Source organism: Odocoileus virginianus, chromosome 5 (assembly GCF_023699985.2).
Source record: "Odocoileus virginianus isolate 20LAN1187 ecotype Illinois chromosome 5, Ovbor_1.2, whole genome shotgun sequence".
Classification (NCBI taxonomy): Eukaryota; Metazoa; Chordata; class Mammalia; order Artiodactyla; family Cervidae; genus Odocoileus; species Odocoileus virginianus.
In genome coordinates this window covers 86,089,205-86,111,207 of record NC_069678.1, presented here as the reverse complement: position 1 = coordinate 86,111,207, position 22,003 = coordinate 86,089,205, and the positions used below count along the sequence as shown (strand labels likewise).

The 22,003-nt window shown below is 37.5% G+C and overlaps 1 protein-coding gene across 1 annotated transcript in view; it reads left to right on the top strand.

The window, feature by feature from the left end:
* ZMPSTE24 (zinc metallopeptidase STE24) overlaps positions 1–20,540 on the top strand; it is a 42,728-nt gene extending 22,188 nt beyond the window's left edge. Inside the window, exons 7-10 of the mRNA XM_020894093.2 lie at positions 262–446; positions 13,916–14,020; positions 15,622–15,765; positions 18,838–20,540. Coding sequence (XP_020749752.1) covers positions 262–446; positions 13,916–14,020; positions 15,622–15,765; positions 18,838–19,062 — 659 coding nt within the window. The 3' untranslated portion in view covers positions 19,063–20,540. The remainder of the gene's footprint in view (positions 1–261; positions 447–13,915; positions 14,021–15,621; positions 15,766–18,837) is intronic.
* The last annotated feature ends 1,463 nt before the right edge of the window (positions 20,541–22,003 follow it).

Genomic DNA, 22,003 nt, shown 5'->3' with positions numbered 1-22,003 from the left:
TCCATGACCATTGGATATTTAGGCTTTATTTATTTATTTATTGTTAGAAAGCTGCAATGAGCATAAATATTTGTTGTTAAGACTGAAGAGAAACAGACACTCTCCATTGCTGGTGGTGATATATGTTGATATAATATTCTTCAGGTATTAAACAATTTGAAAATGTTAACGTCCTTTCTAGTAATTCAGTTTCTAGGCATCTCTCCAAAAGACCCCAGACTTTTTAATTATTTTCCATGCTTTGAACTGTCTTTTCCTTAGGATCTAAACGCTCTTCCCACAGCAATGCTTATTTTTATGGCTTCTTCAAGAACAAGCGAATAGTTTTGTTTGACACTCTACTAGAAGAGTATTCTGTACTAAACAAAGACATCCAGGAGGAGTCTGGCATGGAACCCCGCAATGATGGAGAAGGGGACAGTGAAGAAATAAAAGCTAAAGTTAAAGTGAGTTCTTCTTTTCCTAAGAGACCCTGGCTTAGTTTTTATAAACGATTTCTATGACAACTCAAAATAATATTAATTTCTATGTAGTGAGTGTTGAACTCAGGGAGACTATCAAATAAAAATATAACTGCCCCTTTATAATTGTGGTATTTGGGAAAGAATATCACTGTTGTTACCCGTTAACCATCTTTCAAGTTTTCACAGAATGTGCACAAGTATAAGATAGGAAAATTTGTATGATTATAAACTTTTTAAAAACAGGGACTTTATATATAATTCCTGATATGTTTATGATTGAAGAATTCCCACAGACAAGACAAAGAGGTGATAATAATCATCTCATTTTTAACTTCATTGAGATGTAGTAATTATAGTCTTTGGTGATGGAGACTCAAATCTGAATCCTGGTTGTCATTTAGTAGCTGTACATTTTGGAGTATACTGTGTAACTTGGTCAGTTTTCTTTTGTTTGCTTAACAAACATTTATGAATTGTAAACTCTGCTGAGATACTTTCTTTGGAATTCAGAAACAAAGAGGGAAACCTTACTGTCAAGGAGCTTATACTCTAAAGGGGAGAAAATCATACAAGCGCAGCTCCATATGGTAGTTGCTGCAGCGAAGCTATATATACTTGTGAGAGCATAAGAAATGCAGTGAGAGCCTAAGAGAAGACATTTCTTTAATCTGACCTTATAGTCTGAGAAAGCTTCTTCTGAATCTTCTCCTAGATGAGGTCAACTGATGGTAATTAGCAAAATCTAAAGTATACCAAGACTAAATGGGGAAGGGGAGACAGTGATAAGAAAACAATACATGTTTAATCAGAAACAGTCTCTAGTAGTTGCATATGTGATGGCATGTGCCATTAGCTTTGATGGCATTCAGAGATGATTTGAGGTCTGTGTAACTGTGCAAATAAGTTTAGCTGACTAAATCTTTGATTTCTTAACTGATAGACAATGCCAGCAGGGTCTCTTATCTTGAAACAATTGACATCTTGGACCAAATAGTTTTTCACTGTGGGAGGCTGTCTTGTGCCTCATGAGATGTTTAGCAGCATCCTTGGCCTCTCCCTACCAGGTGCCAATATCAGTCCCTCCTTCCCAGCAATTGTGACCATGGAAAATGTCACTAGATATTCCCAGATGTCCCCAGGGTTAGGAGAGAAGAGGCAAGATCACTGCTAATTGAAAAACACTGAGATAAAGATGCCTACCTTTTAGGGTTGTGGAGACTTAATGAAATAATATATGTGAAAAACCTGTGTACTCTGAGTACCAGTGGAAAAAACTATTATCATTGAACATCTGTTTTGATTTTAAAGAGACGGTCTAATAGAGTGCCTGGACTGTTATAAATATCTAGACTGTTATAAATATCACAAAATGTGAAGGGGTTAAATAGCATTGGATGAGGGTTAACTCTTTGGATTGTATTTTTTTTTTTAAGTAGGTTTATTTTATCAGGCTACTGGGATAAAAGTCATTTTGATCTGACCAATGATCATAGGGTTTTAAGCTAGGAAGAGCTCTTAAGGTCATCTTATAGATAGGAAAACTGAAGCCCAGAAAGAGTAACCAGGTAAGAACACTGGGGAATCATGCATGTTCAGCAAGTCAACCTGCTGAAGTGGTATCTACATACAGGGTAGATGACTATAGTCAGACCTGGATCTTAGATAGTGGTCTGCTGGTTTCAAGCGATCTAATGAAATTACTGACCTTTAGTATCTATGAGGCTCTGGAGGAAGAAATGACAACCCACTCCAGTATTCTTGCCTGGAGAATCCCATGGGTAGAGGAGCCTGGTGGGCTACAGTCCATGGGATCACAAAGAGTCGGACATGACTGAAGTGACTTACATGCATAACACAGTATCTATGAGAACAGTATTCTTTGGTTTAGATCTTAGAAAAGGTTAGTCTTTTGAACTGTGTTGAATGGAGTTTGAGTTATTTTGTTTGAAGAGACTGCTTTATTTCATTGATACCTGCAAAAATTTTATTTTTTAAAATTAAAAAAAATCATTTTATTTGCGGTTGTGCTGGGTCTTCATTGCTGCATTCTTGAAGAGACTGCTTTATTTCATTGATACCTGCAAAAATTTTATTTTTTAAAATTAAAAAAAATCATTTTATTTGCGGTTGTGCTGGGTCTTCATTGCTGCATTCTTGAAGAGACTGCTTTATTTCATTGATACCTGCAAAAATTTTATTTTTTAAAATTAAAAAAAATCATTTTATTTGCGGTTGTGCTGGGTCTTCATTGCTGCATGCAGGCTTTCTCTAGTTGTGGTGAGTGGAGGCTACTCTTTGTTGTGGTGTGCAGCTTTCTCATTGCTTCTCTCGTTGTGGAGCACAGGCTTCAGTAGTTGTGGCACGTGGATTCAGTAGTTATGGCATACAGGCTTAATTGCGCCTAAGTATGTGGAATCTTCCCAGACCAGGGATTGAACCGGTGTCCCCTGCTTTGGCAGGCGGATTTTTATCCACTGTACCACAAGGAAGTCCAGATGCAAATGTTTTAGCATCTATATATAAATTACATAGTCCTACCCTAGAGAACCTGTAGTAGAGGAGACTAGATTTGGCTCATAGTTTAAGGCAGGGGGTAGTAAATAAGTGGCTGAAATAGTGTGACTTTTAGAAATTCAGAAATGAGTGCAGATTCTAATGGTCAGACAGATTTCTTAAAAGAGAGGATATTTGAACTAGGCAGAATTTTGATTTGGGGCTGGAGATTTTCAGGATGAAGATATGTAATGAGTAAAGCTATAAAAACAACTGCACAGTGGCTACTCTAAGACTAATGAATAAATGGATTCTTGTAGAAGGGGATAGAAAGGTAGGCCAGGACCAGTTTGTAAAGTACTTCCTCTAGTGGTTGTTTTCAGTGACCTGGAAAGTTTCGATTGATTTGGGTAAAGGCCAAGGGGCTTCTCTGGTGTTTCAGATGGTAAAGAATCTGCCTGCAATGCAGGAGACCCAGGTTCAATTCCTGGGTCAGGAAGATCCCTTGGGGAAAAGCTTGTTTTTAGGAAGTTTAAGATTTGATGGCAACATATGTGATAGAGCAAAGATTAGAGGCAAAGGGGACTGCTAGGGACTTACTGCATCAAGATAACCCAGATAGGCATGAAATAAGGGCCTACACCAGAGTGAGAGGTCAGAATAAGTGAGGAGTCATAATAAAAGACGAACTTAGGGTGATTGCTATTATGGAGACTGAAGGAGAAAGTCAAAGATTGACCCAAATCTCATGTATTGCTTTTCAATGCATGTATACAGGTGAGGTGATTTTGGTAGGATATCAATATTTGAAATTTGAGTGGCTATATGTGTATTAATGTATATTAGGAAAAAGATCAAACTAGTGTATCATGATTTCATGAAAGTTGTCATTTGGGATAAGGCTAAGTTTTAAAAAGTGAATTTACTTTTTAAAAGATATTAAGTAATTACACAGCAAATACACAAGTGTGGCAGAAGTTTAGGACATGGTGGTTTATTCAGCACTTGCTACTGTATACCTACTACGTATTGATACAACACAGTGGGGAATGCAGAAATGGTTTTAAGTCTGGATAGTGTAGAGAAGATGAAGTGTTTCAATTTGAGCAGGTGTTTAAAGAAAAAAACTAAATCCCTCTTCTTAGAGATAACTATTATTAACATTTCGATGAGTATCTCCATACTGGCTATTCACATTTTAAAAGATGTCTAGGAACCTTTCTCCCTGCAGTTTATCCTTCAGAAGACAAATTCAGTAGTTTGAACAACCTGTCTCAAAAGCATTTTAAGTGAAAGGAAAATTTTAAATATATAAAAACTGTCCTTTTATAGAAGAAAACAAGTATTTCCCCAGCAAGAGCTAGGGTCATGTGAATGTCTTCCCAGGTGATAAGTATAATAGAAAGAGGACAAGATCCAGAGGTGTGAGTTTGGGTTTTACCTACTGCTTATCAGCATGATAATCTTAAGATATTTTAACTTCCTGGCGTCCATCATCTCTAAAATGAAGATAATACTTCCCATCTTGCCCAGCTTGCTGTTGTGACGATCAAATGAATCAACATGTGAATTTTATTTTATGAAAAGGAAAGTGATATAGAAAAGAGAAAGATACTTTTTTTTCCCTTATGTATGAAATTAACATGGGAAAAGAAAATCCAATTTTATCTAAGAAATCTACCACAAATAAACAGGTTTCATTTTTGCAAAAAATGACCCTTATTTAAGCTCTTGTCATTCCATAGCTTTGAACATGACTCCGTGGAGTTCTGAATAGCTTCCTAAAGGCAGACATCAAACCAAGATACAAGAACCTATGTTTTCTAATAGAGACCTGCTTGTTTTATAAAAGAATTAATTCATAGTTCAGATTAAGAACCAATGAGGCTGATGATAGCTGCCTTGTAGTAGTGGAGATTAACTGTAAAATATCAAATAATACAGTATCTGGTACATAGGTCATTTAATGAATGGAAACTGTTAATCATTATTATTAAACATAGCAGCTATTTTGCCAATTACTAAAGTAATAGATAAATTAGAAAACATGAATAATCCAACTAGCCATAAACATCTTGCTATATGTATTTCTGTTTTTTTTATTAAAAACTATTTTTCCTCTTATTGGGTATATGGGTTTCCAGTTTTTTGCTGTTAAAAATATTTTTATAATGAATATTTTTGTATGGAAATCTTCAGTTGCATCTCTTAATTTCCCCCTTAGAATAGATGTCTGTTAATTAGTGCTTTGTTCTCCCCTGTTGATGGCCATTGCCTGAAGGTACAGGTACACGTGTCTCTGAGCCATTTAAGAAGCTAGGCTAGTTAGCTCATTCTTTACTTTCTCTACCAAGTATATTCTGACCTAGATTCTCATGTTTAAAAGGAAAAGAGATAGTGAATGTAAAAGCTGTCTTGCCAGTCACTTTTAATCTATCCCTCTTTTTCATGCATCTACCCAGCCTCGTTTTTAAGTGGTCATTTTCCTTAAAAATTAGGAATTGGTGAAGGAATGGAAAACTGGTAGAATATCTGGATTCCAGTATTTTGCTGCCTGTGTTCCCATTAGGTTGTGTTTTTCTAAGGTGTATAAAACAAAATCAGTTCCATGTTCATCTATTTGTACTTCACTCTTTTAAGTAGCTGGAGTTTATTTCAAAACCACTAGCCTTCACTTTCTAGGATATATATTCTCTCGTTTGCTGCAGAACTGATGATATGTCTCCCATAGATGAAGCTTTTTTTTAAGCTTTTTTATTATTTTGTTTAAATCTTTATATCTTTGTTGACATTTTATTTGTTTGATGTCTTAATTGATAATGATGTATTAACATTCTCTATTATGATACATTTGTCAGATTTTCTTTGAATATCTGATAATTTTGAATGAATATATCCTGAGGCGTTAGTATTAGGAACATACAAATTTAGGATTATGTGTCCTCCTGGTAAATTGAATCTTTTTTCATTCTTTTGTGACTTTCTTTAATAATCCTTTTTGCCTTTAAGTTGATTTTGTCTGGTGTTAATACAGTGATACCAGATGCCTATCGGTTAATATTTGCTGGATGTCATCCTTTAACTTTTTAACAATAGTATTGAGATAGAATTTACCATTGTAACCATTTTAAAGTGTACAATTTAGTGTTTTTTAAAGTATGTTCTTAATGTGCAGCCATATCACTTTATGGCTGCACCATAATATGGTGATATGGATATCACCATATCACTTTCATCCTTTTACTTTTAACCTTACTATGTATCTTTGTCTCATACATAGATATACTTTGTTCTTATGATTGCTTTTAAATCCAGACTGACACTATCTTTTTTTTTGATGAGCTTTGTTTGTTCATATATATTGTGATTACTGATATATTTGGAATTATTTCTGCCATATTATTTTATGGCCTTTTTTTCCCCTTTATCCTTTTTATATCCCCCCACCCCACCTCCACCCTAAACATACACACACCTCCTTCTGTTCTATTTTTAGAACTGATGGAAGGTTTTTAAAAAATTATAATGAGTTTTCATTTAGGTTTGAAGGTTCATATGTGACTATTCTTTTATGGTTGCTGTTAAAAATAAATCATGCCCACAAAGCCTAAAATCCTAAAATATACAGTATCTTCACTGCTTCCTAAACAATCCAGGAACCTTATATAGACAGTTTGATTTAATTACCCCTTTCATGTTATATTTTAGCTTTATCTTATTTATTTTTCTTTTCTTTTCTTTTTTTTTTTTTGGCTGCATGCAGCATGTGTGATCATAGCTCCCCAACTGAGGATCAAACCCAAGTCCCCTGCAGTGGAAACATGGAGTCTTAACCACTGGATCACTAGGGAAGTCCCTCACACCTTCCTTTTAGAAATTACTTTGGTTCTTCCAGAAGTATATGCTTTAGAAATTTCTTTGGAAATTTCTGGTTTTGTTTTTATTTTGCTCTCATTCTTTATGTCAATTCAAGATTAACAACTATTCATCCTAGCACTTTAAAGATACTATTCTATTTTGTCCTGGTTTCCTTTGTTCCTGTTGAAAAAGTCTGCTCTAAGCTTAGTTGTGTTTTACTTATTTATTTTTTAGTTCTTTCTGGTTATTCTTAAGATTTCTCTTTGATTTTTGTGTTGTGCAAGTATGAACTTTATCCCAGTCCTGCTTGGGATATATTTTGGCCACTATAAGGACTCATGTCTTTTCCTGAAGTTTAAAAATTTTTTTCCATTATATCTTTGAGTATTGCTTCTTTCCCATTCTCCCCAGTTTATCTTTCTGGAATTCCAATTAGATGAATGTTGTACCATCTCATTCTGTCTCCCACATGTACTGACACTTTTAAATTTGTTTCTTCGAGCTCCACATTCCAGTTCATAGAATTTAGCTATGTTTAGTCTGTTTTTTGACCAGTCCATTGTGTTTTAAAGTTCTGTTTGGTTCTTTTTCAAATCAGTCATTTCTGGTAGCCTTTTTTTCCTTCCTCATGTTTTTAGTTCCTTTGTTTGTATGTGTGCTGTGCTAAGTCGCTTCAGTCATGTCCAACTCTTTGCGACCCCGTGGGCTGTAGCCTGCCAGGCTTCTCTGTCCATGGAATTCTCCAGGCAAGAATACTGGAGTGAGTAGTCATTCCCTTCTCCAGGGGATCTTCCTGACCTAGGGATTGAACCCTCATCTCTTATATCTCATGCATTAGCAGGCAGGTTCTTTACTACTAATGCTACCTGGGAAGCCCACCCTTCTTTGTATAAAACATGTTTATTTCATATTCTGTATCTGATGATTCCGTTATCTGAAGTCTTAAGGAACTACTGCAATTCTGTATTGTTTCTGCTAACTCTTATTTACTGTGGCTTGTTTTCTGCAGTATTTGATAATTTTTACTGTAAATTCATAATAGTTCAGTAATCTTAATCTTCAGGAATCTTGAAGGGTCTGGGTTTAGGGTACATTCCTCAATAGAGCATATGCATTTGCTTCTATCAGTTGCCTCGAGTGCTAGCAAGCCAACTTGGCATTTTCTTGTCCAGGCAGATAATGTTTTTGAATTTTTTTTCTTTCTTTTTTTTTTTGCTGTGCATGCCATTGGGCATGCAGGATCTTAGTTCCCCATCCAGGGATCAAATCCATGCCCCCTGCAGTGGAAGTGTGGAGTCTTAACCACTGGACCACTAGGGAAGTCCCATGTTTTTTAATTTCAATAAGAGACTTTTCTTTTTCTCCACTTTAGGTGAGCTTGACAAAATTGGGTTATTTTGCCAGCATTTCCCCCCCTAGCTCACTCTTTGACTCAGAGTATAGCTGTTCATAGTTTTATACAAGGAATGTTAATTTCAACTCCTCAGCTTTTCCTTACTTTAAAATGAACTAAACTGTATGTTTAAAAGGGTATTTGTTTTACCTTATTAAGCATTTTTTAGATGTTTTTCAGAGTGTGTGTGTATTGGTGAGTGAATGTGGGTATGCACATGTGAGTGTGTGTACAAGAAATTGTTCATTGTGTCTTGGCACTATTTAAATTGAACCTGGAAAGTTTATAAACAATGAGAGTTTTATTTGGTTTTGTAAACATTATATTGTATCATTCATATGACCACCTGCCATTTATGTTTATTTTAAAAGCAGTACTATAACAATATACAAATGATTACATATCTGTTAACTAAAAATTGTTTATTTGATAAATGTTGAATAATTTATTTTTCTATCTATAGTTGTGTGAAAGTTGAAAGCACAGGTCTCTGGCATCAGACTACTTGGCTTCAAATCCCAGGTTTTCTATTTATTGGCTGTGTGGCCATAGGAAAATTAGCTAATCTCTCTGTACCTAGATTTTCTCATCTGTAAAATGGTAATAAGTATACTTATTTCATATCATGATTATGATGTATAAATAATACAGTATATAGCACAGAGGGCCTGGTACATGGTCAGTGTTTAATACATGTTATCAACTTTTATTGTTATTTTTTAAATCTTTCCTGGCCTATTCTTCATGTGTGTTGAAGGAAAAAAATATATTTATGCATGTGTATATATATTTTTGTGTATACATATATATGTATTTACATATATGTATTTTTAATGTTGGTTTGAGGAGCTATGATAAAATTAGGGAAGTAGAACACCAATAAATTTTAACATTAAATTTAACTTTATTAAAGTAATGTAAACATATTGTTTAAAAGTTAGGAGTACAAAAAAGCATATAATGAAATATAGTAGTTTCGTGTTCCTCCCTTCTCTATGCCTCTCACCCCGTCAGGCTCCTCTCCCTACAGATTTCAGCTCTGTTAGCTTCTTCTGACATTTATGCATATCATTTATATATACAATATATGTATAGTATTATCTACTGACAGTATCTTGACTTTTAGTTATGGTAGATGAGGATTTAGTTCTTGGGCTAACATGTGCTCTGCTCCTACCTTCTCCCAATTCTTCCAGTATAGTCCAGTTATAGTTCTTGTGGGTTTTTTAAAATTTATTTAGTTTTAATTGAGGGATAATTGCTTTACAATATTGTGTTGGTTTCTGCCCTATATCAACATAAATCAGCTATAGGTATACATATGTCCCCTTTCTCTTGAACCTCGCTCCCACCTCCCACCCCATCCTATCCCTCTAGGTTGTCACAGAGCCCCAGTTTGAGTTCGCTAAGCTGTACAGCACATTCCCACTGGCTGTCTTATTTTGTATATGGTAGTGTACTGTTTCCATGCTACTCTCTCCATTCATGCCACTCTTTCCTTCCACCCCCCACCCCTGTCCATAAGTCTGTTCTCTATGTCTGTCTCTCAACCAGTATCAAAACATTATTGTTAAACAATATTGTACCTTTTCACTGCTGAGAATATGTTACCTTTTTTTCCCTCTTGCTTAATAATTGCTTTTTTTAAAAAAAAGTGCTTAGTGTTCCTTTTTCTTTTTGCTAATTCTTCTCACAACTTTTGCTATCTCTCAATATAATTTCCTACAAGGTTAATTGCATCATTAACCTTATTAGTTTTAGTCCCCCTCATCCCTCCTACACCCTGGGAGAGATTTCTGTTCTCTTTCTTTGGGGTGTTTCTCTGAAGTCCTGCTCTCCAGCTCTCACAGTAGACTTCCCCTGTGGTTATTCTTCTATATTTGGCTGAGCCAGGTCTTAGTTGCAGCATGTGGGGTGGCATGTGGGGTCTAGTTCCCTTACCAGGAGTCAAACCCAGGCCCCCTGCTTTGGGAGCACGGAGTCTCAGCTGCAGGACCACCAGGTCATTCTTGATATTTCTTTTCCTTTTCTTTAGGTTGAAATTCATGTTGATCTACCGTTTTCTGTCAGCAGTGTACATCTTCTACAAATTTCTTCAGTGTAAAAAAGATGCTATGGTGACTGAAAGAATGCGATCATGGCAGTCCTCAGCAGATTTGTCTTTTGAGTCACATTGTTCAAATCTGAATAGGTTTTCCTCTTTTATCTGGTGTACGGTTGTCGTTCTGTGGTTGTCCTTTACCATTAGAGATCCCTTTCACTTCTCTCCTTCACTGGGTCTCCTGTGTTCTGTGTTCCAGACTTTTTGTTCTTAATTTACTCCTTCATTTTAGTAAAGAACATCCTCCAACACCTTCCTGAGAAAGGTTGCATAGTAAAGTTTTTGAGTTCTTGCATCAAAGTGCCTTCATTTTTCTGTCACATGTTTTTCCTGTCACTTAGACTAGGGTTTAGATTTCTAGATTGAAAATACTTTTTTTTCAGGATTGTGAAGGCACTGTTTCATCACCATCTTGATTCCAACATTGCTGGTGAGGCGTCTGAAACCATTCAAATTCCTGATCCTTAATATGTTACCTTAATTTTATTCTTCTGGAAAATTGTTGAATCCTTTCTCTGTGTTCTGAAATTTCACATACCTTGGTGTGTGCCTTTTGTTTTTTAAAAGTGAAGTATAGTTGATATACAATATTATACTAGTTTCCAGTGTATAACCTTGTGAGTCTGTTTTTACCCGTTGTGCTGGGTATGTATTTGGCCCTTTTAATTTGGAAATTGAAGTTCATTGGTTCTAGGAGACTTATTGAAATTGTTTTGTTGATGATTTTCTCCTCTCTATTTTTTCTATTCTTTCTTTTCAGAGTTCCTGTTATTTGAATGTTGGCTTCCTTATACTGAACTTTCTTACCTTTTCTTCCCTGCTTTTCCATTTGTTTATCTCTTTCTTCTATTTTCTGGGTGATACCATCATCTTCCAATCATTCTATTAAGCTTAAATTTCTAAGAATTATTTTTCTCTGAATGTCCTCTTTTTTTTTAAATTTATTTTTAGGATTTTTTTTTTTGGCTGCTCCTGTTGCTGCACACAGGCTTTCTCTGGTTGCGCCCAGCGAGGGCTCCTCCTGGTTGTGGCGCACAGGCCTCTCACCGCAGTGGCTTCCCTTACGGCAGAGCGCGAGCTTTGAAGCGCAGGCTCAGTCGTTGTGGTGTACAGACTTGGCTGCCCTGAGCTGCGTGGAGTCTTCCCAGGACCAAACCTGTGTCCCCTGCATTGGCAGTTGGATTCTTAACCGCCGAACCACCAGGGGAGTCCTGAATTGCCCATTCTTTGTAGTATCTTCAGTTTTCCCATGAAAGCAGCGTCTCTCTCAATTTTCTCCTTAGGTAATTTGTTCTTCCATACTGCATTTTTTCTGTATCTGGTCTTCCACCTTGACCCTTACCTTGTATATCTTATAACATATACAGTTGTTTGTCTGCTCCTTAGTGAGAGAATGGGCTTCCCAAGTGGCTCAGTTGGGAAGGAATCTGCCTGCAGTGCGGGAGACCTGGGTTCAGTCCCTGGGTGGGGAAGATTCCCTGGAGAAGGAAATGGCAACCCACTCCAATACTCTTGCCTGGAGAATTTCATGGACAGAGGAGCCAGGCAGGCTACAGTCCATGGATAGCAGAGTCAGACACGACTGTGCAACTTTCACTTTCTTTCATTTTAGTAAGAGAATGGGACTAAAAACCTGGTTGATTCTCTGAGCCTGTAGATAAGGCTTATCAACTTTGAGCTTCACTGTGGTGTGTCCTAGGGGTGCTTGCAGTTGGGGGATTCCTGCGTTAGTATCTCCTGGTCTTTCCTGGAAGAGGGATCAGAGTTCCCAGGGAGTACTCTTCCAGTCTTTTGCCTGGAGGGGAGTGTTTTGGGAACCAGGTATGGGGAGAGGGCTAGCTTGGGAGAGGGAGTGCTCGGTAGTCAGTGTACAATACCATTAGGTAAGCAAATCCATGGTCTGTTGCTGGTGTACTGAGGCCTTCAACTATGCCGAACTTCCAGGTGAAGTGTCCTTTTCTTTGCCCTATCCAAAATGAGCTTTCAGGCTTCTGCCAGGATGAGGGACAAGCAATTGCCTATTGCTTGAGTGTGGAGTTGGAGAGGAATCTGTACCATTTCTCAAACAGCTCTCACCCAATTCTTTTATTTGCCACAACCTCCTTCCTGTTCCTCCCATTTCAGAAATACCTGGTTACTGTTAGTATTCGAGTCCTTTGAAGACACTGTAGTGTAAATCAGACTGGTTCTATATATTTTCTCCACTGCTGGCTTATGATTCTTCTTGACCTGCCTAGTCCATTTTTATTTGTCTGTCTGCTTTCCTGCTTCCAAAATCTTGTTACTGTTGCCAGCTCTCCTGTTTTCCCTATCCTTTTCTCTATCCTGTTTATGTCTTTAAAAAAAAAAACTCTTGATTGCAGTTTTACTGGAGTTTTTGGAGGGAATAAAATTAGATGTGAATGTTCCTTCTGCCATTTTAACTTGGAGGTCTCAGGTTTTTTTTATTTATTTATTAAAAAAAATTTTTTTTCATTTATTTTTATTAGTTGGAGGCTAATTACTTCACAGTATTGCAGTGGGTTTTGTCATACATTGACATGAATCAGCCATGGAGTTACATGTGTTCCCCATCCTGATCCCCCTCCCACCTCCCTCTGCACCCGATTCCTCTGGGTCTTCCCAGTGCACCAGGCCCGAGCACTTGTCTCATGCATCCCACCTGGGCTGGTGATCTGTTTCACTATAGATAATATACATGCTGTTCTCTCGAAACATCCCACCCTCGCCTTATCCCACAGAGTCCAAAAGTCTGTTCTGTACATCTGTGTCTCTTTTTCTGTTTTGCATATAGGGTTATCATTACCATCTTTCTAAATTCCATATATATGTGTTAGTATACTGTGATGTTCTTTATCTTTCTGGCTTACCTCACTCTATAGGGTCTCAGTTTTTAAAACGGCAATTCATGATGTTTTTGGAGGTCACAAGTGACATGTACTTATTTGTAGATCATTTGGAAAATAGGAATGATTTGAGATAGTTAAACATCACTGTATTTCTACCATACAGAAAAAACTGTTAACATTTTGATATACTTTCAGTCTGTTTTCTTTATTTGTGTATTCTTACATACACATTTGCCTCTTTTCATAATTGGAATCACACTATTTATTTTTAGTTTTGTTTCCTGCTTTCTTTACCTAATGAGCCATTTTCCCCTTGTCAGAACATAATCTTTCAAAACATTTCTAATGGATGTATAATATAAATGTTGTTTGACACTATCATGAGCAGTTTCCCATGTTATAACATAATCTTTGAAAGCAAAATTTCTAGTGGGTTTATAATATGACTGTTACATGACTTTGTCATGATTTATTTAACTCTTTTCCTGTTGATAAAGATTTATATGTTTTCTAACCTAAATTAGACTCATGTAATCAGAATTTGTGTGTCTTCTTCATGATTCTATGTTTGAGCTTAACCCAGTATCTAATGTGGAGTGGCTGGGGGAATAATGTTCTGTTCAGTGAATGAACAGTTTTGCACAAAAGTTTGATTGTTTCCTTAAGCTAGAATCTAAGAAGGGCTCTTACTTGGTTAAAAGCTATATACTTTTTGAAGCTTCTTGACGGTTTATTTTCAATTTGTTTTCTGATCCAGAGTAAGAAGCAAGGATGTAGAAATGAGGAGGTGCTTGCTGTACTAGGCCATGAGCTGGGGCACTGGAAGCTGGGACACACGGTCAAAAATATCATTATTAGCCAGGTAAGTCTGGAGTAATCCTCTCTCTACCCCTTTTCTCTTGGCCACACCACCAGCTTCTCCAACCAGGGATTGAATCCATGCCCCCTGCAGTAGAAGCACAGAGTCTTGACCACTGGACCACTAGAGAAGTCCCAACAATTCTCTTTTTATGGCAGGAGAGTCAAATAATAAGTATAGCAGGCATGAGAGTTCAGATAGTAGAGAAGTGAAGAGAAACTCTGTAGCCAGGCTTCACATCACAGCTTGCTGACTTATTACCTTTGTGACCTCAAACAAGTTCTTGAGCCTCTCTCTGCCTCCATTCCCTTGTTGAGTGATGATACCTCGTAAGACTGAAAGAATTAAATGAGTTAATACATGTAAAGAGTTTGGAGTAGTACCTGAAATGTGGTAAATACTACATAAATATTTATTGTTGTTATCAGTTGCTCAGCTGTAGGAGCTATGAAGTTCAAAAGGAGTGAGCCTAGATAAGTTGGACATTAAAATGCTTTTTAAAAACCATTTTTTCTCTTTTAAAAAGTCATTGTACAATCATTGAAAAGAAATTGCAAAAAGTAGTAAATATAAAGAAGAAAATACTTTCTGTAACATTTCTGGGTATTAATACTGCTAAACCAACAGAATGACCATAGTTTTCAGGCTCTGAGTGAAATAGCACTCTTGTTTTTTGACTGGTTCTGAACATGTATGGTCTCAGTTGCATCTTTAATGGTCTTTGTAGCTTTCTAAAAGGTCAGCTGGTTCTGGGTGATGGATTGCATGGGAAGACTTATGTACCTGCTCCTATAGGCACTTCTTTGTTGCCTTACATCTGTAGGTATAAAAATGAGTGCCTTGGCTGGAAGCTATGTTGTATGGATACATGGCAGTGAGTAAGACATTAAATAAGTCCAAATCCAAGTTTATTTAAGTACTCAGTTTAATAAGGAAAATCACTGGTCCATTCATGAAAGAAGGGGTCCAGTAGCCTACTGTGAGGGTAGTGGCTGATCCCTGAGGTGCCTCATCGGGGTTGGAATTGATTGCCTCTTCTAATAGATTGGGCACTTCAGCTAGAGCCAGTGGGGAATGTCTGTGTTGCTGATTAGTGCATTGACTCCATCCCTGTCACTATGGCCACTCTTTTCATGAGCAATTGACCAAGTCCTAGAGTGGCTGGGCAAAGAAGCTGGCTTACATCCACAGAGCAGGTATCTTCTCCACCTGAGCATTGAGAGAGCCGCCTCTGCTGTGGAATAGTTTTGGTGAAGATTCACATTAGACCTAAGTATTATCATACTCTGGGCTAGTTTTGGAAGTTTTCCCACATAACTGTTTTCCAAATCTCCTTGTTAGCCATCCTCTAGTTTGTTCCAAGGCCCTAATCATCCAGCTAAACCATTATTTGCTCACTAATAATGAATTAGTATATATATATATCCTCAACTCAGGCCCTCTCTACTTCTAGAATAAAAGCAAAACCATAAAACCACCTAAGTAACTTTTTCTGTGGTCACGCTAGCATCATTCTTAAAATCACATCATGATGTCTTGTTCTACTGATCCCACAATGAAAATACCTTAGTAATAACTTAGAAATTTTGTATCCTTCTTTCTAGATGAATTCTTTCCTGTGTTTTTTCTTGTTTGCTGTATTAATTGGTCGAAAGGAACTTTTTGTTGCATTTGGTTTTAATGACAGCCAGCCCACTCTAATTGGACTGTTGATCATCTTCCAGTTTATTTTTTCACCTTATAATGAGGTAATGTATATAATCTTTAAAATTATCTCACCTATGCTCTTGTCTATTTCAAATCTAGTACCTTGAGAGTAGTGAAAAAAGAAACAAAACTATAGTTTTAACAAGCAGATAAAACAAAGTTTTAGTCCCTTTATTTACTGGCCAGTATAAGAATGTAGCAGAAAAACCCAGTCCCAAATAATAAGTGCTTCTATATTGTTAGGGGGAAAAGAGTAGAGAATTAGATTTCAGTGGTGAAAACCTCGATGTAGCATGTACCTCAGAGACTTGGTAGATGGAAATTAACTATTGGAACACTATGTCCTAGACCACATTTCTCCAAGTACTGGTGAAAATCTGTGTGTGAGGGGACAAAACAACTGATAATTGAGTGTGTGTATGACTGGATAAGAGAGATTGTATGACTGTTCCTCTGGTTGCATTTCCTGACCACCTACTTCATAACAGACTTGGCATCCCACTCCAGACCCTCTGAAGCAAAGTTGGATGTTTTATGGTAAGCAAAGTTTGAGAACCACTGCTCCATGACTGGTCAGTAGGGGAATGCCATATATGTGATAAGACATGGATTAATGAGACTGTGTATGAATAAATCCAGTGATGGCAACATACTACTTGATTAGGCTTCCAGAGTAAGCCAAGAGATCAGGGATCTTGAGATATCTCCATTCAGAAGAATTCTTTCTTTGGGACAAGTTGTAGAGTTTAGGTTTTAACTTTCTCCTTGAAAGGTGGGGGAAGGGTGAGGTATAAGGCAACAGGAAAGAAAAACGGGGAGGAAGAAATCATGTTTGTATAGCATTGTCCACAGAATCTACATTCATTTTCCAGAGAAATAAGATTTATTATCATTAAACTCTAAATGTTTTAATTTTTTAACTTTTGTTGAGAATATTTATAAAGTGCTGTATGCTGATTGTTACTTCTTAAAGAGGTTATAGAACCGCTTGTAATGGTATTGTGGAGAAGGAAATGGCAACCCACTCCAGTATTCTTGCTTGGAGAATCCCATGGACAGAGGAACCTGGCAGGTTGCAGTCCATGGGACATAACTTAGCAGCTAAACTACCATCATAATGATGTTGTCATTTCTGTCTTCAGTCACAATTCAGGAATGCCTTAAAGACACTGAGCTGTGTGTATGAAATGCCCCAGAATCCTCTACTCTTTATGCAGTAGTGCTATTTATTTATATAACTAATTTTCTTATAATCTCTTCGTTGACTGTCAGGCTGATAATCCTTGCTAATGTCAGTGTAACTTTCTGATATGGTCATTATTTTTTATAATTTTCTTCTTCAACCAACTATAGACTGGGAAATCAGATAATCAAACTTATTAGGTAAAGGTTACTGGATTCTGACTGAGTGTAAGTGTCCTCTGATAAATAAGGCACCAGTAATGTTAGTCTGCTTTGGGCATCTGATTTGGCCTCTCAGTTTTTGGTTTTACCTCCTTCTATTTTGAGTAGTTGAGTTCACTTCAAAAAGTAGCTAAGTAAATTAGATATTTACTTAGGGATATTAGAGTGATTTGAAATATAATTAATTTAGAGATATTAGCAACTGTTTTAAAAACCTCAATGAGCCCAGGGTACTCATTTCAAAAAGACTAAGTATTTAAACGAAAGATTGAGGGCAGGAGGAGAAGGGGACGACAGAGGATGAGATGGTTGGATGGCATCACTGACTCAATGGACATGGGTTTGGGTGGACTGCGGGAGTTGGTGATGGACAAGGAGGCCTGGCGTGCTGCAGTTCATGGGGTCGCAAAGAGTCGGACACAACTGAGTGACTGAACTGAACTGAAGTATTTAAACAGAGAACTGTATGTTTAATGTCTGCATTTAAGAGGTCATAATAAGAAAGAGATATTTTCCTGGGAAATGGGAAACATGCCTTATTGAGAAGGGTTTGAAAACCTACAGTGGAGCAGATGAATGCGGGCTAGTGTCTGCTCAGGGTTTATTTGTGTCACAGTGAGGTTCAAGGGACAGCTGCCCTGGGACACTTGAAATCAGGAGGCACATAGACAGACAGATTAGTTAATGATTATAACCCAAAAAGTACATTCAAGATTTGGAAAGAAATTTCAGGTAGGAGCCAGATACTAGCTTTGAACATGTCTAAGAAGATGTCAGGAGCTCCCAGACTTTATGTTGAAGCTCTGGATCTGCTGATGGCAATATGAAGTACAGTTGAGAGATTTAAACTTTTTTTTTGCTTTATTGCTTGATGTATTTTAAAGTAAGAGATAGACATCATGTCATCCAACCTGTAATATTAATATGTCAGTATGCAAATAAACTGTTTTTCCCTCAGAAATTTCTATTTTCAAATGAAACTTGTCCCCTTCATAGTAGTCTCCCTCGGAGACTGAATATTCTAATGAAGCTACCATAGCTCAGAACACTCTAGAAAATTCTATTTTGAGGCCATCATTAGAGGCTATAGTGTGTTTATATACATGTATATACACCTATACATGTATACTTACATATATATATATTAGAATATTCTCAGTGAAGACTGTTGTTAACATCTAAATGTGGGTAAGTGAGCAAGTATTTTTTTTTAAATGAAAAAAAGAGTCTGAATATAAATCCCCACATCTTACCTCTGAGAAAGATGGTGTCATGGGCTTTGGAGTCATCAAGAATGTCACCACTACCACCTTCTAGTTGTGTGACCACGAACAAGTTGTCTCACTCCTGAGATATGGCTTCTTCATCTGTAAAACAGGAGTAAGAGTAATCAGCTTGTAGGATTGCTGGAGAATGTAAAATGCCAACTCAGTGCCTGGCCCATGACAGGTTGTCAGAAGTCAGTATCTCTTCATTAAGATTGACATGTCTTTGGATATATATCTGTTTCTGATACATTTGCTTCGAGGGGGAAAGCCTCGGTTTCTAATAATTCCCCCACCCCAGGGTCTCCACAATACAAGTGGTGTTTCTTCTGGCTTGCTGTTTCTCTTGTCCTGAGCTGAACTTCCTCTGCAGTACTGGCTCATGAAAGCTTTAGTGACAACAAAGAGGGGAAGTGGTTAAAATGCTTTTATTTCCTTTTTCAGGTTCTTTCTTTTTGCCTAACAGTCCTCAGCCGCAGATTTGAGTTTCAAGCCGATGCATTTGCAAAGAAACTTGGGAAGGCCAAAGACTTATATTCTGCTTTAATCAAACTAAACAAAGACAATTTGGGATTCCCTGTTTCTGACTGGTTGTTTTCCATGTGGCATTATTCTCATCCTCCACTACTAGAGAGACTTCAAGCTCTGAAAAATTCAAAACAAGACTGAGTTGCCCAGGATCTGCAACTGAAGACATTTCTGATTATTTTCCATCCTGGCAGCATGTTCTGGCTCTTGATGTTTTTAACTTTTTTTTTTTCTTTTTTTAGGAAAAATGATTGAGTACAGAAAAGCCAAGATTTAAATACATTTAATATCTCATTTCAAAAATGATTTTAATATTCCATTTCTTAAAGAAAACACTGGATGAAATTTTGAGGCTTAATGTTTTTAAAGGCATAGTTTTATCTTTAAAATCCAGTTTACCATCAACTTGTAAAATTGAGAAAATACAGAACTTGTTTTATTTACATGCTTATATGGAACCTGCATATAAGGTATTTGGGGGCATATGTTTAAAAAGGGAACACCACCTCTGAATTCTCTCTGTAAGGCAGAAACTGGTCCCGAATCACTGTGCTCATACCTAAGTTGAAACTTATTTCTACTTTTAAGCTGTTACAATTTAAGCTGGCCAATCAGTGTTTTAAATAAGGAAGAAAGATAATAATTCATAAGGCTGATGTTATGTAACTGAAAGTAGTTAGAAATATGCTCTCTACTATTCTACCAAATTTCTTGGTTCCCTCTCTTGTTATACACTGATCAGGAATTCCTAATGTTTTGAAATTAGAAATTATGTACAGAGTATTTGGGTTTTGTTTTTCTTTTTTAGAAAATCTCAGTCTTTATCTTTCTTTCCACCTGGTGGGTATGATCCCATTAGTGGTAATATAGTATTTTCCCAAACATTCAGCTTTTTTCATTCATACTCTTAAGTATTCAATAAATAGTATATCCTTTTACTTAGCAGAAATTGCCATATTGAACAGGTTTTGCTGTTAAAAGTGGGAGAATGTGGGAAGAAGAAGAAATGACATTTTAAGAGACATAATGGTGAAATACTGATCATTCTCTTATGATGTTACAGGAAGAAATATAATTTTCTATCTCTTTGGACAGAAGAGTTTCTGTTTTTATTTTTCTAATTTTTATTAGTAAGTCATGAGTACTGTTTTATTTAATCAGGCCTAATTCCATTTTAGAAAATTATAGTTCTTGATATGCAGGCAATTTTTATTTTCAAAACAAATGTCATGAAAGATTTACAGTTTTTGAAGCTGCATGTCTGACTCACACCTCTGTTCACTTTCTGAATGAGACCCAACTTTGTGCCCAGAGTCCCACTCACTGGTGATGTGTACCTTCTAGGCATTTATTCCAAAGTGGGATCAACTGTGTGCGCTTGGCCTCTGGCCAGAAAGTCTTTCGCTCAGATGATATTTGGATGATGTCTCTACATGGAAACATAATAAAAATAAGCCTCTAGTTTAGTACCACATTATTTATTTTCCTAAGGAACAGTCCTATGATTTTATCCAGCATCTTTTACCTATGAATTCATGATAACTGCCTTTCCTTCTTTCCTTGCCTTTAAATACAAATTTCAGTTCTACACCAGTGAAACATTAAAAATTGCCAATGCAGATTGATGTACTTTGTCTTTGATTTGACAAGATCTGTCTGTCATTTGTTACCTGGGATGTATGTGTATTACCCTAGGGGAGCTGGGCGCCACTAGTGAAGAGCAGGTGAAGGAACAGCCGCAGTGCTGCGTGGTGGCAGGACCGTGGCTGCACCTCACTCAGAGCCCTCCTCACTGCCGTCCCCCCGCGCCACTCCAGAGCATCACCGATTCTTGCTGATGTCTCCTCAGACGCGTCGTTCAGAACCATTCCTTCTCCATTCCCATAACCTCTCATTGTCTTGGTCTGTTTGGTCTACTCCAGCTGCCTCTTCGGTCTTCCTTTCATGTGGCAGCAATAACTAGCTTTTTAATACGTGATTGTTTTGACCTGGTCCCCTACAGATTATGGGAGGCCTAGGGATGGCCAGAGGGTACTACTGGTAGTTCCTGAGGTATTGGCCAATCAAGGGAGGGAGAAGGCCAGCCACGGAGGGAAGGAGGTTACATTCTGTACCCTAATACTTGGTGGACAGAATGAAGTAGATCAAGGCCCCCGATAAAATGGCATGACCTCAGCGGGGTTGATTTCTGAATCTAAGACAGCGTCCTTGTTGTGTGTATATACTGCCTTTGTCCGAATTGGTCCTCTGCTAAAGTCTGAGAGCTACTAGTAAATGACACCTCTGTTTAGGATAGGAGCTGGGATCACGGTAGTGATTTTAATAGCAGTGCTGGTCCCAGCTTGCCCTCTAACCTGTATATCCTCGTGGTCACCCCTAATCCTTTGTGTGCTAACTCCGCTCGCTGAGGACTCCTTCTTCCACTCCGTCTTTGTCATCCATCTTTGGGTTTCTTTTGTGCATATGTACTTCATGTAGTTTTGATTGTTTTGAGAGTTCTACCATCGTTTGCAGAAAAGTTTTCCCATAGCAGAAAGCTTACCTTGAAGGCCTTAAGTTCTGTCTTAGATGCCATACAAAGAAAAAGTACAGAGAACCCCTTCCTAAAAACTCCTGATTCAGGATCATGATGATATGAGCAAGTAACTTCTGCGCCAGGCTCCGTACAGTCTGGTGGATGAGCTGGAACAATTCACAGTGGGATGGTATAGCCCTATTCAGACGATATGGATAGGAAGACCTCTGCTCTTCTCTTCTTATCCAGGGTGGTTTCCAGAGAAGAGGGTTTCCCAAACAATTCGAACAGATAGGAAGATACCTCCATGTGTCCTAAAAACCCTGTGAAGCCAGTACTGTTCCCACCTGGCGAGGAGGATGAACCCTGCACTTTCAGGAGAGAGCTCCCCTCTGGCTCTCTGCCTGATGAATGACAGACAGGGAAGCTTCACTTAGGCTTAAGATCCAGGGCAGGGCTCTAGAATGTAACACACCACTTACTAGGAAGACCTTGGGTAAGAAACTGACCGAGATTTTATGTCTCTCGTCTGTTATTTAGTCAGTACCTATGGGGCCCCCACGCTGT